The sequence below is a fragment of the Symphodus melops genome (genome assembly GCF_947650265.1).
Source record: "Symphodus melops genome assembly, chromosome: 15".
NCBI lineage: Eukaryota > Metazoa > Chordata > Actinopteri > Labriformes > Labridae > Symphodus > Symphodus melops.
In genome coordinates, this window is record NC_136705.1 from 19,718,822 (window position 1) to 19,737,838 (window position 19,017).

A 19,017-nucleotide genomic window follows, 5' to 3' on the forward strand; every position below is an offset into this window, starting at 1 on the left:
GTGTGATTGATCACCAGCAGATAAACATCAGATCGGCGAGAGAACAGGACAGACATTGATCCCCAGAGGAAGAGAGGACTTGTCACACACCAGCATACACAAACCTCGGAGAAACATCTGTCAAAATAGCACGACGACGACAGAGAACTGTACCTCTGTGACTAACATGGGAACCCACAGACAGCTGTCAGCTGCTTTGGATGCTGGTTGATAGCCAACGAGCACAAATGCTTCCCGTTATTTAACTCCAATGTCCAAAGACTTAGAAGTTTAAGCACCAAAAAAAGAAGTCATAAAATACTAACTCTAAAGCTACACAGTCTGATATTCTTAAAACGTAGAGAATTAAACAAATGGATATTGTGTTTTTTTTCTTTAAGAAAGCGGCGATGACTCTTCCTGCCCCGAGGCACACCCAACAACAGAAGAGGGCAAAGTATTCCCTGTCCGTTTTGGTAACCCATAAGAATCCCCTGCAGCAGTTCTGTCACAAACGGAACAGAAAACAGCCAAAGAAATGTCTGTGCTTTTACAAAATGTCAAGTCCATGAAGCCCTCTCACCTGGCTGGGTCCTGAATATGTTTTTCCTGTCATTAGCCACAGACCGCATACGATGCCAAACTTAAGAGGGGAAGAAAAAGAGAAAAAGAAAATGAATGAGAAGTGAATGGTCAGTCTGACAAAAGGGGGCCAGCCTTGCGTCGACAGGAAGAAAAGCATTAGCGCCCTTTATGTGCATGGCGGCGGATTTCCGTGTGCTCCACTGTCAGTGTATTTTGTCCTTAATTAAAACAGTCACAAGTTTCATTGAGCGGTGAATCAAAGGGTGGCCACACCATAAAGCAGACTCAACTCTGTAACCCTGGGTGTGTGTGTGTGTGTGCGTGTCCATATGTGTGTATGCAGAGTTAGGAAGTCGGACTAAAGCACACACAGGGCCTGGGATGGAGGGGATTTAAGCTTGTGCCCATTCCCATGGTCAGTCACTCAGAGTTGGTCATTACTGTCTTGCCTGGAGATGAAAACACAGCGATTAAGAATTACTTGGAGGAAAACATGACCATTTCTAAAGTGCTTACCCATAACCCCCTGCCCTCAAAGACAGGAACAATTGAACTCAATTCTTTGTTTGTCACCCCCATGATACATTATTTATTTCAGCTACTGGAAACACAAATGCGGCAGGTAGCTGCTTTACACCTTACACAGAAGATTTGACTGGCATTGCGGGACTGATTTGATAAAAAGGTTAATAATCAGTTTAACCAACGAGCAATCCTGCTGTCTCCCAGAGAGGGTGACTTGTTTCTTTTCTTAAGCCAATCATGCACAACAACTGATGATATAGCAGTAGAAAACAAAACATAACGCTTTTCAGGACTGCATCTATAGCTTCAAGAACCAACAGGAACATATCGTCTCATGCTGAATGTGTACGTTAACTGTTAACTTGGACATAGATAGAAAACACTTTTATATGTCACATTTACAGCAGAGACAAGAAAAATGTTCAGATTGCTTTTCTCCTCGGATTCTGTGCTGCTGATGCCGATCAATAAAGTGGACAACGATTTAAACGTGACCTACCCAGCTATACAGTTCAAAAAGCAGAAGTTGACATTATCTGAATTTGTAGAAGGTATTATCTTATTTGTCATGCTTTTTTTTTTTTTTTTGCTTTATTAAACTCTCAGTTTTGATATGACAGATGTATTTGAACCATTTACAGCAACATTCTTAAGGCTTTCAAAGTTGCCTGTAAAATCTGCCAAACAAAAAATGTTGTTTTAATTCAAATTATCGACTCCTTCAGGTGGGACAATCTAAAAAAAAAATGTCTTCTAAGTGATCCCACAGTGAACTGGAGCAGGCTTCTCCAATGACAAATCTTTGCTGTCGCTCAGCAAAATAACACATCCGGACAATAGCTGACTGAAATGAGGGGAGGGGAAACTGCTTGCTCCACTCTGGTCAGTGTATGGGATCTCCTCTCGGACCCTTTGTCATACTTGGTCTCTGGATCAGGGTAGCACCCGATCCCCAGTGGCCTAATGACCCAACACTTTCCGCACCGTTTCATTACCTTGGTGGTGGAGGGGAAAACCGGCTCCTTCGATCATCTCCTCATCAATTATAAATCACTTCAATGTTTGTTTTTTTTAATAATGCAACTTCATTGTTTTCACTCCCACAAGACAAGCTCTGTGGGTTTTGTTGGAGCACGGTGGGATTCCCCTCTCGTGTTCTCTCCAGGGGACTTTCAGAAAGAACTGTGGGCATAAATAATGCAGGCAGAATACATAATGGTAATAATTGCTCATCATAGCTCATGCAACCTGAGGAGGACAAGTAGACGGATAGACGGAGGGGTTCAGACGAGACGACGCAGCATAAGGTAACAGGGGAGTCTAAAGAGTTTTCATTGGGGGCTTGTTGTGGTTTTATCTGGACGGGGTACAGCCATCACTCAGAGGTTGAGGGTGAGCTGAAGCACACTGGCCTTATGGAGACAGGATGACGTGCTTATTGCTTTTTCTTACTATTCAAATGCAGCCCAAAATAAAGTTTAAAAACCACCGGCAACTTCCTGAGTAATGACTAATAATCATGACGCGTTATAACCCATATTACATTACATTATATAGTTTTTGTCCATGTCATTACAGCACTGTCATGTTAATGACTATAAATTCAGCTCAGGCAGAAGAATTTCACTTTTCATCATACTGTAATTTAATGTTTTACTATTTGTTCCTTGAAGAATAATGCAACGATAAAATACATTCCTGAGTCAGTTTGTTCTAAACCTAAAAACACTGCACGACATCATTCTTTCACAAACATCAGAAGGTATTGTGATGAGTTATCTGGGTATTCCTTTCATCTGTATGTATTTCTCAATCGATGTCAAAGCATGTTGATCAATATTGAATCGAATAGTGACCCAAAGAATTGAAATCAAATTGAAATTATGAGGTTGTGGACAATATCCAGTTCTAGTTACGAGTCAGGCACATGAAACATGAGCCACACATGAGGCTGTAGATCTGTTTAAACCCATAAAATAGAGATAAGAAGGGATGTGTCAGTTTAAACCAGCATATCAACCAGAGCAATGAGTAACCACATTTAGCACAGGCATGTGGACGTTAACATGCAGGAAGGGCTTCTTTTTGTTTAAGTCATTTAATGAGTGATCGTAACTGACAATCGACGTATGATGTGTTTTTGATTTGAGTTCTTCTAAAATAAATAAAAGGATCAAGATAGATTATTTGATCAAACATCAGCATGTTTGCACAAACACAGTGCTAAAGTCATGCACAGCATTTAAAGTTACTGCTGACACTGTCTGGAGAATTTACTGTATAATAGCAGCAACAAAACACTGGAAAGCAAACCCAAAGAAAGGAGTGACTTGGTTTTTGCTGTTTGTTGTCACTTCGCTCTCCGTCACAATGATGGAGGGTCTGTCTGACAGGTGCTGTGATTTCCCTGACCCCATTGTATTCAAACAACAGAGGCTCCTCACACAGGAAGAGCAGGGGGGAAACAATGGTACAGGTGAGTCTGGGAGAATTTGCCCTCCAGGGCTGCCCACCTGACAGTTAAGAGGTGTGTGTGTGTGTGTGTGTGTGTGTGTGTGTGTGTGTGTGTGTGTGTGTGTGTGTGTGTGTGTGTGTGTGTGTGTGTGTGTCTTTATCCTAACGAATCATCTTTTAAATGTATGAAGTTTTCCTCCACTAGAGGGTGTCCACTACTCTGGTCACAGTCTGCTCATGTCGAGGAAGCCCCTGGTAAATGTGTACTTTTACCCTGAGAAATCCTTCTTTTCACTGTCCCTGCAATAAAACATTACATTGAATATTAAGCTGTCTCATTCCCTCTTGCTCTGATTTTGTGTCATTATAATTCCAACTTGTCTCTATCTGTAGTGCAGGTGTTAGGACTGCTCTATATACCGTTCAAGATTAGTGAGTAAGGGGACATGTGTGTTAAGTCCATGCCTGTCATTATTTGCGGATTAGTCCTGGCCTGCACCCTCTTTGATGTGGACATCTTTCACACTTCCGTCCCTTTGAGCTCTGGGGACGCGGTGAAGGGTGCAGCGAGACACCGACAATGGATTGAAGAAGAACAGGCATAAGCAGGAGTCATTTTCTGCTTTGTCTCGAGCTGCAGGAAAACTTCCTGTAATGAGGGAGATAAAACAGAGCAACAATTACCGTTGCACATGTGAGCGATCACCTGAGAGACGCCCCACACATATGCAAATGCACATATGCCCGTCTGCATATAGGAGATACATATATGCATCTCTGCACGCCCCTGTGCACACACACAAACCCACTGTACTATGTCGTACCTTCTCTGCACACACAGAAAGGAAAAATGTGATTCTTGTTTATCCTGTGGGGTCTACTGCCCTCTGCAGGACACACAAGGAATAAGGTGCCACAAATCACAGCATTTTTATCAAATCATGTTTCAGCTTCTAGGATAACATTTGTCACCAGAAAACTGTAGTCCATAATTTAAAATATTTCAATCATGTTCTACCTAAGCCCTTTTAATTGATTTTGCAGTAAACTAACCACGTTTTTTTTAATAAGTCAAATGCCTTTTCAGGTATTCCAAGGAGTAACCCATCTGGGCATAGCCAGTGTACAGCTGAGTGGAGGAGCCTTACAAGACCAAACACAGGGCCTCTTTCAGGCAGAGCCGCTCAAGAAGGAATATGAGGGCCCTCAGTGTTCAATCCCAACCACAGGATTTATTTACCTTCCAGTGAGGGCCAGCCAGTAAGAAGAGATGGAGTGTGCTTAGAGAAAGGAAGGGCTACAGCGTGTATGTGTGTGTGTGTGTGTGTGTGTGTGTGTGTGTGTGTGTGTGTGTGTGTGTTTGCTTGAGGGGTGGAGAGCTGGACTTGAGCACTGGTGATTGTGTGATACTGGATAGCTTAAGATAGAGAGAGGAAATCCAAAAGAAGTCACTCAGCCTACAAACACACATTCCATTACAGGTGTAAACAAACATCTGTTTTAGCTGATCGTTCCAGTTCACAACTATTTACTGCCAAAGCCAGCTAATGTAAGAAGACCAAGGTAAGACAGCAGGAGGTGTTTAAGAGAGGAGGAATATGGAATAGAGCCAAAAAAAAGTTGATAAGGGGGGGTTTCCTGTTTCCTTCTCTAGTCCCTTAAACAGCACAAGTAGAGGCATTCAATCTGTGTGTGCATACAAGGTCACTGGGCCCCTCTTGGTACATAGTTTAACAGCAGGACAGTTTAAACCAGCGTCCCCCTTGGAGCAAGCGTTGCCAAATGTTACCAATATTTCTTTATTGAGCTTGTCATCTTAAAAAAGGATGCAAAGATATATCTATATACAGTAACAAACACTGCAGATTACATATCTTTATTTCTGTTTTGTAATGAAACAAAAGGGAAACTCAAACGGCAGTGTTCTTAAACGCTTTGGGGAGAAACACTGAGGTGATTAGTCACAAACGGCCATAAAGTCCAGCCGCAGATCCGCCGCGCAACATAACTCCAGCTTTCTTTCATTATCATAGCTTCATGTTGTTCTAAAGGTCTCCTTGACGAAGACTAGACCAAAGATCTGTCCAAATAATTTGCTCAGTTAGCGCACCGTTGTAAAACATCAAACAAGAAAAAACAAGTTTCATCCATTCTCACTTCTTAAACAGAAACAATGCAAAAGCATCATTTAATATCGTAATCTCATTCAGCCCATAAAGACGGCAGCTTCAAATGAAATATATCTACATACTTGAAACACAGGCATGATAATCCACATCATCCACTGCCTACTAACACCAGTTTATATATATATATATATATATATATATATATATATATATATATATATATATATATATATATATATATATAAGGTAGAGTGTTTGATAGACATTTTTTAAAACAAAAACATGTCATTGGGAGGTAAGGAAGGATCTTGAGGTGGGCTCTCTCTCTGTCTGTCTGCACAAGTCACTAAGCCACTGTTAGTGTAAACCCTTTATCCAGGTGTTTATTTTGCCTCTGTGTGGCATAGGGCCTACTACAGACAACGTTTAAAGTCTCCTGGAAGTGAAAACCAACAGGGACAGATTTCACTCCAACTGTATGTTAAAATAAATGAATAACAGCACAGGTTCTTATAAGTAAAACTGAAATAAATGTACAGCTTGGAGAGCTGTGTGTACACTGTATTTACCTGGGAGCTCCTCTGCACCAGCCTCCTTTCTCCCTGTGGTTCCTGTTCTTCTTTCCTCCAGGAGTCCCTGCTTCTTGTTAAGCTACTCTTCAGCTCTAGAGTTAGCGAGTTGTTCATGTCACTGTAATATGAATATTAAATAATACTTATGTTATCTGAAAGTCATTTAAAGCGTCGGCCTCGATATTAGTCCTCTTAGCTTCCCTTTCACGCTGACTCATTTCACTTTTTTAGTAATTTATCGTTTATCCTTTTTAGTTTGCCTTTCTTTTTCTTTTCTTTTTTTTCAATTCTCCACTCTTCTACTTGCTATCGATCAACAAGTTCCGCTTGACCTCTGACATCACGGACTGATCCACTTGGGGTGTGGCGGAGGGGGGGGGGGGGGGGGGGGGGGGGGGGGAGACGTGGGACGTGATGAGCTAGTGGGAGTTTCCTATCCTCCACATGCCAGCAAAGGCTTTTTTTTTTAATTTCCAGGGTGGGTGCACTTTAGCCAAAACTCTGGGGTCTAGTTGCTCTTTAAGCAAATATAAACAACCCAGCAGCTTCCCCCATGACAACTCCCAAGCTGCTGCTCTCAGTAAAAGCAGACCGCCTGTCATCTTGTGTATGAAATATTACTTAGGCCATTTGTTTTCTTTTCCGTTTATTCCATTATTGTGTTTTTAGTGTGATCATTTCTTAAGTTATCAAGCTTGCTTTTTTATCGATTTATGCATAGATTTTCTTTCCTTGTTATTCTTTATTTTTTTTTATATACGTTTATTTCATTCATTGACTGAACAAGTAAATACAAACATAACATCTGAAATGTTGAATACAAATGAACAGAAAGAATAGACATATGATATATTATCTGGCCCTCCTTCATGAGACATTATTGAACAAAGCACATCATTAGAAACATCAGGGAAGTTGTCATTCTGTATTTTCTGTGAACAGAATCCTGGTGATAGGTTGGGAACCTGAGGGTCCCCGGTGTAAATCCTGGTACCAGTTTACTCTGAAGTTTTGCCAGACTGTCCTCAGATGTGTCTATGTTAAATATATTTCCTGGTCCAAACTTTTACCTTTGTTGAACTTAAGCCATGTTGTCAAAGAAGGCATTTGCTTTTATTAAAATTAACCTACTTTCCCTAAAAAGGCAAGTGGTTTTGACTTTCTAAGTGAGACTCCACCAAACTGGGCTGTCGAGTGGCTTATCACCAAAACTTTCACAGAATGGAAACATCTGCTGTGTTGCTGTGGGAATATTCAGCATTAGGAAAAAGATCGAGGGCGGAATCTGCTTGGCAAACAGCTGTGAACTCGAAAGTGCTTTATCTAAGCTGAGGCAAGAAACGGAGAGAAAGAATGCAGTCTTGAATGGGGTCCCTGTTTCGGCCTTTTTCCTCTTTATTATTCCCACTCAGGCTTTTTGGGTTCCCTGGCAACAGCATGCATTTGGCTTTGGAGCCCAGAGAATGCAACTGAGTAAACATTCCCACATTAATCGTGATGTTTTACACGTTGTCTTCTGACTCTTCTGATCATTTCTATGCTTAAAAAAAACATTGACAATTTTCAGATAGTCTGATATTGTAACATGATGTTATGAGCAACATGTTGATTCTTTTGATCGTTAAAAGCAGTCACATTACAGAAAAAAATGGCTTCATAGATACATTTGTTTCAACATAAAGTATCCTTTTAATTTCCTCTCAGGAAAACAAACCAACAGTTTACATCCATCTGACACATTATAGCTGCTACAGCATAATCTGTGCTTTGGTTCTTGGTTTCCTATGCAAATACAACAAGAGTGTTACAGGAAAGACAATAGATGTATAAGTGAACTCTTAAATAAATTATCTATTACCTATTGACAATCATATCGTAAAGTCTCTTTAAGTGATTTACTTTGAACAGGTTTCTGAAAAGAGTGACAAAGGATTGCAATTATTTTTTGCATACTCATCACACTTATAAAGGGGTGAAGCGTAGATTGTTTATGGCTAAGAAATTCCACAGATTAAAATCAAAGAAATACAAAAAGAAAAAAGTTTTAAAAACTTCACTTAAGACTTGCCCTATGACTTTAAGGCAAATGTGGGAGGAGTTTTACCCAGAAAAATGCAGACCTGCAGAGCCACACAGTCTGTCCGTTATTAAGTAGGCATACGTATCAAAACAACATTTTCTCACCTGTTAAATCCTTTTTGACAGAGCTGTGGGACAAAACGTTAAAACACAATGAAACATTGACAGTGCCAGAGAGAGAAAGACTGCAAATCAAGTGTTAATGTTTTTGACTAAACTAAAACTTTACAACAACAGAATGGGACTTATGGCTCGAGTTTTCAATGAACTATTACAGTCAAATAAAAACGTTTATGATACATAACTGTTAAATGGTATTGCCTCCAAATAATTATTGCAACCCTTTGAGTTTGGAGTAGTTAAAAACCAAAAAAAGTAAGAGCTCCTGTTCATTCAGCTGCACCTGGTATTTCACAGTATTTCACTTTTTTGCTTAAATTCCTCGGTAGGGCTCGGGCAACATGAGGCCAGTTATTTCTAATGTATTCATATTTATATTTTAAACACCAAGATAGCACAAACCCGCTACTATATGTACCTCTAATGCATTTCCCTTTCCTTGAGCAGCGTGGCAGTTTCAGCTGTGCCTCAGCCCAGCTGAACACAATGCCGCCATTGAACTAGAGTCACAGTGGATACCTTTATATAGACTAAAGAGAGACAGTTAATGCAACAGCACCTGGGTTTCACTTAAAGTGACAGGCCACGTTAATACAGTACCAAACCTTACACACACCTTCAATATTAGTTGTCACAAAAATCCTAAACCTACACAAATCTCATAACGCATCATTAAAAGTTTGCATGTCTTTTATTTCTATGGATTTTATTATTATATGAGCTGGAAAGTCATTAACACAACTCTGAAGAGTTTAGTTTGTGTGTCCATGAACACACCTTTCTTAAATCAATAAATCCACTCTGACTTTACCCCGTGTTGTTCTGACGGGGTAAAGGCCATTCAAAGAAAGACTGAGAAACACGACAACCATGGCTAATAGTATTATTATTAATATAACTGAGGAACAACATCTGTAAGTTTAAGACATGTTGGTGTCTCGAGTATAAATAAATTATTTTCTCGTCCTATATCAAATAACTATGTACCGGCATGTATTATATTTCCATCGTGATTTGCCTCTCTTTTTTTTTTGTACAACTGCCATTTGGTTGAATACATTACAGATTACTTCGTATTCTCACACAACTCTAACACACTTTTGGAAAGATAACATTACCCCTCATGAGGATGGCACAAAATGAAATACAACATTCATTTACCTGAGTCGGATGTGTAAAGCCAAAAAAAGCACAACAGGTATAGCGGAACCTGAAGTGAACCAATCCATCGTCTAGTCTAGTGCAGACCTAAAAAACCTGCTACAAAACTACAAATCTAGCACTAGCAACAATACTATGCAAACAAACAAACTTTCAGCATTTTCACTTCCTGTACTTTTTTCCTGAATGTAAACATGATCCATGAAGAAAGTGAACCTATAGTACTTGCAGACTTCCACACGACTCCAGCTGAATTCCTGATATTTGCAGGAGGAGTCACATTTTTAACTCAGACTTCACCCAAAGTTTCTCCTGCCAGCCCCCTTTCATTTTTCTGCAGATGGTCCGAAGGAGCTGATGTGAGAACGCAGCAGGATATCATCAGGAGAAATCACCTCGAGGGAGTGGGAGGGGTGCAAGGAACATTCATTCTCTATGATCGGTGCACGATCAGGACTGTAGGCACACAACCGGTATGATCTCGGTGCATTTTATCAAACTGCTGCAGTCTGATATTTCGCCAGTATGTTTTTCCTGCTCTTTTGTTGAAATTGTGATTTGGTCAAACACAGCATCGTACAGCGGACTGTGTTAATTTTTTCGCTACTTCCAAGTGTTCTTTTTACGTCCCATCTTGCCTCAGGAAACCCGCTGCGTCCCCTCTTCTGAACATTCCTCCTGAAATCCTATAGAACTCTTTAGGAGTGCATATGTAGAAATATTCTAAGATCTCTCCAAAGTCAAGCCTCCCAACTTCTGCTATTTCATTCTAAATGAAATACAGAGCGTGACATAAAGCTGAAATACCATGATTCTCTATGAACACAGTATGCAAATAAATACTTTAATAAGTGACTCTTCATTTTACAATGAGGCACATCATTGGTGAGAATGAATGCTTGTGTATGGCACAATTTTGTTTATGGCAACTTTGCTGAGTTTTGGTTTGCAATAATGGCTTCTCTTGTTTCCTATCCATTGTGTGCAGTGTTTTTGCACATTCCCAGCTACATTTTTCATCAATGAAAAAGTTTCTCCTCAAGCAAACTGATGGACTTATTGGTCAGTGTCTTTTCATCATCCACAAATCTATACCCAAACAGCTTCATGGTGGGTCCACACACCTTTTGCACCACCTGTGCCAGTGTAAAGGGAATGCTATATCTCCACTTCTCTGCCTGCTCTGAGGAGTTCTTTTGGGTGGAGTAAATCCCTCTTGCTTCCTGTGTGGTCTGGGTGTTCCTAAGAATCCACTCTTTAGCTTGGGGACTAAATGGTATCCCTGTGAACCTGTACATCTCCTCCGCCTTCTCCATGGGGAAGCGGGCAATATCCTCATAACGCACCAACATGTAGCGTCTCCTTAGCCAGCGAGGTCGACTCAGTCCCACTTCTGCAGAAACTCTGATGTTGTCGCAGTTTCCTTTGAGCCTCTTCACCTCCTCGTCATCCTCAGGTACCTGGCCGTCCTGCGCCCAGGTCTTCCAGGTCTGGTACTTGGAAGAGAAAGCCACCATGCGAGACGCTAGGATGGCACGTGGATCTCGGACTAACTGGATCACCCTTACGTCCAGGCGAGGATCCTCCACCAGAGGCTGCAAGGTGTCCAGCAGCCGCACACGGACAGTCTTTATGGCGTGGTGCTGCTTGGAATGGCAGTACTCGGATGCAAGGGTCAAGTTCAAGGGCCCACAGCGACGAGTCTTACAATGATACCTGTAAGGAGAGAGGGATAGTCTTTGCTACATGTCGCTTAAACATATGAACAGTAGAATCATTCCATTTAAAATAAAGGCAACAATACCTCTCAAAAACATCTTTCATTACAGGACTGCAGACAGGTTCTTCACAGAGCGATATGCTGGACTCTCTGCGGAAAAGTGCCGGGGTGATGTGGTCCTCGGGTGGAGGGGAGATGAACTTCTCAAGAGGGGAGAAATCACACAAGAAGAGTGCTTGTAGTACATCCCGGTAAATCCCTGCTAACACTGTCCCGTTGTTTGCCTCTGAAGCCGAAGTCAACATGCGCTCGACGTGCCACAGAGGCTCAAACAAGTAGAACATATTCTCCCCTTGCTGGTTGAAAAATTCCCCCACAAACGAGGAGCCTGTTCGCGTGCTGGCCAGGAGCAATATGTGCTTACGGCCGGCACTGTAGCTGTACGTGCTTAAACCATCTAGTTCGTCCTCCTCTTCCTCTTCAGAGAGACTGGAGTAATTCCCGTTAGTACCGGTGAGTTTCGAGAGCAGCATTTTAAGCATCGCTAGTGAACCATTATGAGTTGTGTTGTTGTAATCCAGTGGAGTCTGTGGGGTCTGTTGAGGAGTCTGCCTCTGGATCAGCTTATCAGAGACCCTGATGAGATACAGAGGCTTACTTAAAAATCATCAACAACAGATTCAGTATAAACATAAAGATAGGCCTTGTGTTTACATTTCATTTGAGCTAACATGTTTACATGGTAGTACTGTACATTTACAATATCCACATAATCACAGCTTTGGTTTAATTACTTAAAAGAATACTTTAGTCAGACAGCAGCTGCACAATTTAGCTATGCATAAAGCCTGGAAACAGTTAGCATTTAGCCTGGCTGTGTCCACGAATTATAAAATCAGAGTGGTATAAATCTTTTCATGTAGGTTATTCAAGCACATCAGCGGTAAGACCAAGATGTCATTACTTCAGAATTTTCGAGGTCATCCCAGAACAAATGACACACCCAGGCAATCTCTGCAGACTTGTAACCATTTCATATGCACAAGGAGACAGAACGTTTGCAAAATACAAGACTGCAAAACCATTTCAGATAGGTTGTCTTTGAATTGTCTGGCTTTCTTGAATTTTAAAATATCTATCTGTCTTCTAAAAAAAAGGCAAGATGAATGCTCATTTGGACAGGTAGGTTGAATTAAACAAAAGACAAATCTCTGTCCTGGAGTTTTTGCTAACTTCGAATGTTTAAGCTGCTGTTTTCACAAATGATTCACTCGATGTCTTATCATACACTGCATAAGATAAGATAATCCTTTATTCATCTCGCGAGTGGAGAAATTTACAGTGTTACAGCAGCACAGGGCTGCGGCCACCCGGGGCGGCCTCAGAAGAGTCAAATCCAGCTTTTTCTCATTCTCTTACCGGGATAGAATGTTGCTTTCCTTCTCGATGATGACCAGAGCCACAATACAGATGAAGACAATTGCATATTTGGTCTTCATTCTTGAGTCCTGGCTTCGTCAGTGGACAATTAAAGTCTAATCTGTGTGATGGTCATAGCCGGTCATGCAGGGGATGACGCTTCATTCTACAATGAGAAAAACAGAAGAATCAGAATGTACAGTATTAATGATTTACAGTGATAGAAATAAATAGAAATCCTGGTGCTAACTCGGTTTGGCTTTTGAGAAAACTTTCATTGGTTAGGAGGAACGGTCAATATAGCATGAGGCTAACTAACAAGGTTAAAAATGTAAAACAACCATAAAATCAAACGGCTATTATGGTTTAATATTGGATTATGTGGAGCACTGATGGCCAAGCTGTTTACCTAATTTGAGAGAGCCACTAATGAATCAGCGTCGTAGGGGGCTGGGGTAGAGTTAAAAGAAGAAAATGAATGATGGGGACAGGGGGAGTCAACGTACACAGGGCAGGTTTATATATCAGAAAACATAGTGAAGCACCTCCAAAAAGGTGCTGAGACTCTGAGGATTGGGGTTTAGAGCTAGTACTATGTGATTTCAACACCACTTGTCTTTAACATAAGGCCACTTCAAGAACTGAAGAACTTAAACTGTTGCAGAGTTTCATTTAAATAATTAAACACTGTGATTTCATCAAAAGATAGCCAGCAGCATCAATCTTTGATGCAAATGTTTAACGTTTACTAGTTTAAATAGAAAAGTCAAAGAAAGAAGCCTGGCAGTAACAAAACTGGAGAGCCCAGCGGTGAAATCGCACACCCCACGTACAGACCTTATGGTCCTCGAACTGCAGGTCATTCCCCGCTCTCTCATCTCCTTTTCTCACTCGTATCGTCTTCCCTCCTTTCGAACAAAAGCATTAAAGCTCAAAATATAATCTACAAAACAGAGCATTCATCAGGAGTTGTAGCATCATCTTGTCCTGTGGGAGTGTTGAGTTACACCGCCATGTTGAAGACAACTGAGGCAATCTATTAGGAAGACAAGAAACCCATGAAGCCATACGAAACAATTAAAGTCGTCTCCGAAAGACTTTGAACAAATCATCCATTCTGACATTGAATTTTATATGAAACTATAATCAGTACCACACATTTCCTAACTTTGAATACATTATCTTACAGAAAAAAAATAATTGTTGACTACATATATGTCACTTAGAGCTGTCAAGAGAGTGAATAGTTTCTTTCACAGCTTATCATTAAGGGGAAAAAGACACAGTTTCCAAGTGGTTGTGGAATGATTGTGTGCTCTGTAAGTAAATATCACCCAATTATCTGAGCTTAATATGCCATAGCCGTCAAACTGTCAGGCTGAAAGCACTTGAGCTGAGCACTTTTATATATTCAAGAGTCACTGGAGCGTTTGGCAAATCTGACTATCTGCTCAAGCAGAAACACACATCACTCTGTTTATCATCTCACTACAAATTACATTAATGGCTGCCTTCAAACTGAATCTCATGGAGGTGATGAAAGCAAAATCCCCGCTGAAGGTTTTTTTTTCTGTTCATTCAGGGGTGTTGGAATAAACAATTAATGGCGAAAAGGGAAATATTCAAAAATGTATCTGTTGGCACAGTTAGCCATTTATATATATATATATATATATATATAGGATTTATTGATTCTCAGTGTTGACGTCATGTGCCATTTGGAAACTGAGAAAACTCCCCCTTGTGTGTGGCTACTTAATACAGTCATTTTGGGGGGAGGGGGCTTTCTATTCAGGAGCATTTTCTACACCCCCATCACCGAACCGCAATGAATACAGACTAATGAATACTTCTGCATACTATTAATCCCTCAACCACTGACATGAGGAAATGATGCCTTCAAATAGCCTATTCCAAATCAAAATCTGGATCAATTGTTTACTGAGCCGGTAACATCTAGATCTACTAAGAATATTCGACCATAGTAGACTGCTACAATCGTTGCGCTATTATTATGCATCCCTGTATTACACGTGTAACATTCGCCAATGGTGATAATAATGATAATGGTGATAAAATTATGATTCATCGTGTGTGGTGTTTTACGCGCATGCCAGCAACATGTTTTTTTACACGCTCTGCCGTGCGCCGGTGTATCTGCGGGGTCGATGTTTTTAACGCTTTGAGTGGCTTCTCTGCCAGATCACAGAAGATGTTGGTGAGGTGTTCGTGTAGCGGCTGAAACAAACCTTTAGCTGGAACGTCTCTGTCATCGTACAAAATGTTCCTGTTCTTGGCAGAAACGGCATGGTCCCTTCGTTGCATCTTGCTGCATTGTCTCGGACAAGGACACACTGCTTCATTGTATCCTCGGACGCGGGCTCCTCTCCTGTGTAGGATGAATGAGAGGCAGCGCGGAGGAGGCACAGGCGGCGCGCGGAAACTTCCACATGAGAGAGAGCCGAACGGAGCACGAGCGAGGAATATGTATTTCACCTCAGTATTGCTACAAAACTACGCTTAGTTACGCCAGTGTTTGTAGTTTTCCTTCTTTCTGTGTCTGGGCGTTTGAAGTAATTCAATAAAAGCAGTTAACAGTTTAAATGTAATCTTTTCAAAACTTTTTTTTTTAACCAAACTTTTTCAATGTGTTTGGACTCCTCCGCCGCACGAGCGAGCTGACTGCAGCCACGCTTCACGTCACCGCTCTCCAGTGTGTGGGGCATCCTGTGTAGGCGAGGTGGTCACGTGATCCCTAAACACCCTGCAATTTAGAATAAAGACCCCGTTTTATAGGACCTGCCCACAGATCATTGAGTCTATGTCCGTTTTGTCACTGCACTTTTTTCGACAAACCTGCTGTATACGTATTTTGCCAAACCAATAGGCTTACTGTTTCATTGAGGAAATGCCATGAAATGAGCTAAAAGTCACGTTTATTTATATAACGTGTAGTAAGCCAAACTTTGACAATCATAACACATGGCTCATCGTGAAGGATACTGAACACATTTCCATTGACTCACTTCAATAAACTAGTCCTATCAGTGAAGATACAAGAATAGTTATCGGAGCGCGGTAGAAATAAATGAACGTAGGCTATTTGTGTCGTCTTTTATTTGGTTTCACCAGCTGCTTTCTGTTAAAAAATAAAGAGAGCATGTGTAAGGTAAGTAATATATACTTTGGACCAAGGCGCCGCCCTTTTCTATCATCGCCCTTCTTATTAGACTGTGAAGGACAGTCAGGCTTAACATTACACAACACACAAACTATTCCAAAAATGTGCACTATAGCCTATGTTTCTGCATCCCTAAAGATCAATTAGGTATCTTATTTGTTGTTGTTTTATTTATCTATCTTTCGTCATGTATGCGTTGTCTTTTAGACCTCTTATAGACAACACTTTGAAACGCCATGAAAGTGAAAGATGGACGAATGCCATTAAGGTGCATTAGTCTAAGAATCTTGATTTTGTGCATCCTGAGTCACTGTCGAATTATGCTGTTTAATTTTACACTTAGTTATAAGACAGTCATTGTTCACATGCGTGTAACTTAAACTTCTTATAAATAATCCTGCTCACAAAAAATAAAAGTAGCCTACCTATTTAACGTCTGAAATCCATGATCACTTTTTAACCACTTGAGGGCAGCATTGTACAGAATACTGTATATAGCATCAGAGCTGTTCAGAGAGTGATGGACTCATTGTGCACAGGCTAGATTTTAGCAGTAAAAACCAACTGATAAAATATTTTAGAAAATAAAAACGTATTTGATTCCAGTTTATACAGTTGTTACCTTTGATTTTATGTTTGAACTGTATGCTTTTTGTGTCTGTAAATATTTACCAGTTGCAGTCATTTCATTTCCTTTAAGGGTTTAAGGTGTATAATAAACTTCAGAAAGATTGTTAAAACATTGTATGGTGGCTCATAATACAGAACTGGCACCACTGGGGTTCCTGCAGGTGGTCAGCCCTCATGCTGATCCTCACAGCAGCAGCATGTCATCTCTTCTTATATTTTGCACTGTTCATGTTCACTCTGCTAGCATTCTGAGCTTTATCAAATGAAAGGGCTGTTAACCTACAGTATACTCTACATGCAGAGATTAAAGGGGTGACCTAGTTTTAGAGTGGACCGGGACTAAAAGCAAACCTCTGCCCTTGGCAAACCACGCTGGAGATTATTATTAATAATCCAAAATGCTAGAGCTGAACTGGGTATCTTGACAACAGGTACTCTCACAAACAAAGTGATTCTGTACTGTCACAAGTACTGTAGAGTCACAAACTGTTTCTATTTTTGACCTGGTGATCCTCTTCTTTTTTTTCCATCGATTGGCATTGTATTTTCTAATACATTTTGTTAGAGCAGGAGAACCCTGAAGGATTTACCAAGGCAGTATTTTTTTTATCATTTGTTTGCTCTGATAATTTACTCATAATGTATTGTTTCTCAGTGGATGGAAATTTAGGATTAATAAAAAAATAAATTGTGTAGGATCTTTCTAACCTAAAAGGATCTTAATGTCTTAGTGATTAAGTGCTATTTAGTAGTTTGACATTGACATTTGACAAGTTTTCAGACCCTCACGTTTCAGAAACATGTACAGGACTGAAGCCAGATTAATTCCTACTTGCAGATTTCTTAGTCAACATCACATCTTGATAAATATCCAAAAACGTGCCCAGTGCAAGTCCAACATCATACTGTAATTCTACACATAATCCACATGTTGTTGGGGTTGAAATAGAAGTGCCTGAATAATGCCAAGCACAGAAAACAGGCAATATTTTATTTCTTACTTTTCTAATATTTAAATCAGCCTACAAACAATGAAATACATTACGTCTGATTAGCTCATGTTTTGATGGTGGACACTGTACAGACGTAACGTTTTTTAATAATTCATCCATTTTTATTTTATAAAGAACAAGCTTTAGTCACAATAATATGTGTGGCTGAATTTAATTACCACAAGAAGCTTAAAACCTGCCTCAGCTCATGGCCTGGTGTTAGGCTGACTGAAAGTTAAGTTTGGACAACATTTCCAGCATGGTGACCGCCATCAACGGGACTCTAAAGCCCCCTACAGTATCAGATGGGTGATGTCACTCAGGCGTCATCCATTAATATTTACCGATAACAACTTTTAAATCACAACATTTTTCCATATTGTATCTAAAAGCATGTTGATCCTGTTTGATGTAACTGTAGATCTTGATGTGCTTTGGTCCCAGAGGAAGTCGACCTCTGCTCTTTTCCGGTTTTATGATGTAACAGAAAGGAAACGATTACTGCAGTAATTCCTTTAATTCTGTTTTGTTTTCATTTGGAAACCAAGCCCCTTGAGGATAACTTAGCTTTTTAAATAAAGGCAGGGCTGTTGGAGGCCCATCCTGTCACTGCACAACATGATTTTACTTATTGTAAACCAGGAGTGGGAATTGTAGGCAAACTCACAAAATGATATGATACGGTACAATACACAGCTCACAACAACTATCATGATTTTCTGATTGCAAGACAGTCATCAATGAATAATACATCATTATACAGCACATCTGTTTAACTGAAGAATACAAAATGCCAATAAAAGCGAAAGTGCAGGATTAATTTTCTTATCCACTGTAATTGGTGTCACTTGACCTTTTAACTTCTTTCACTGCTGTCTGACATTATCTGGCTGTTTTTTTTCCATCACCTTCTTAGTTTCTGCTGCCTTCTTTTTCTTTAGCCAAATAACTTCTGTTCATCTTACCCTAATTCATATCACAAGCATCATCGCAATTGTATGATATATGATGTTATGATATTTTATCCCAACCCCTATTGTACGGTCATGCCAGTGGCTTATACTAATAGAATTCTTCCGGGATTGACTAAACTTATTTGGATGCAGGGTCGGTTTATTGACGACATTAATCCAAATCAAAGGATACACATGAAACAGCAGCAGGCTGAAGTGAAGAACATTTCCCTGAAATTTCCCTGTGGGCTGCCTAATGGCTCTGTTCTCAGCAGGAACAAAGAGGTCAGCATGTGCCACTGTGATTGAAGGCACGGGATTAGAAACTAAGAAGATGACTACAGATGAGCAGTGAGCTTTAAATCCGTATGATGATGATTTTTTTTTTTACTCTGATCATTGTAGAGACACTTGCATGTGTGAGCTTCAATGACAGCTCTTTATTGGAGAAACTACTCATTCACGTGAAGATTTGAAATAGGACATGCTTGGTATGCAAGATGAGCACAGGTCATCCA

General features: G+C 40.3%; 2 protein-coding genes across 4 annotated transcripts in view; both read right to left on the reverse strand.

The window, feature by feature from the left end:
- The window catches only part of LOC306835936 (uncharacterized protein), an 80,377-nt gene extending 73,800 nt beyond the window's left edge, over positions 1–6,577 (reverse strand). For all 3 annotated transcript variants that reach the window (XR_013780712.1, XR_013780713.1, XM_079362747.1), the window contains exon 1: positions 6,242–6,577. Coding sequence is in view for 1 of the 3 variants with exons in the window: in XM_079362747.1 (XP_079218873.1) it covers positions 6,242–6,358 (117 nt within the window). In the remaining 2 variants the exon portion in view is untranslated. The remainder of the gene's footprint in view (positions 1–6,241) is intronic.
- A 1,332-nt stretch (positions 6,578–7,909) lies between these two features.
- chst3a (carbohydrate (chondroitin 6) sulfotransferase 3a) lies at positions 7,910–15,494 on the reverse strand. The gene is made up of 4 exons (XM_079362735.1): positions 14,993–15,494; positions 12,744–12,909; positions 11,409–11,960; positions 7,910–11,320 (listed from the first exon to the last, which is right to left on the reverse strand). Exons 2-4 carry the CDS (start codon positions 12,821–12,823, stop codon positions 10,624–10,626), a joined length of 1,329 nt encoding a protein of 442 aa, XP_079218861.1. The 5' UTR covers positions 12,824–12,909; positions 14,993–15,494; the 3' UTR covers positions 7,910–10,623.
- Positions 15,495–19,017: the final 3,523 nt, after the last annotated feature.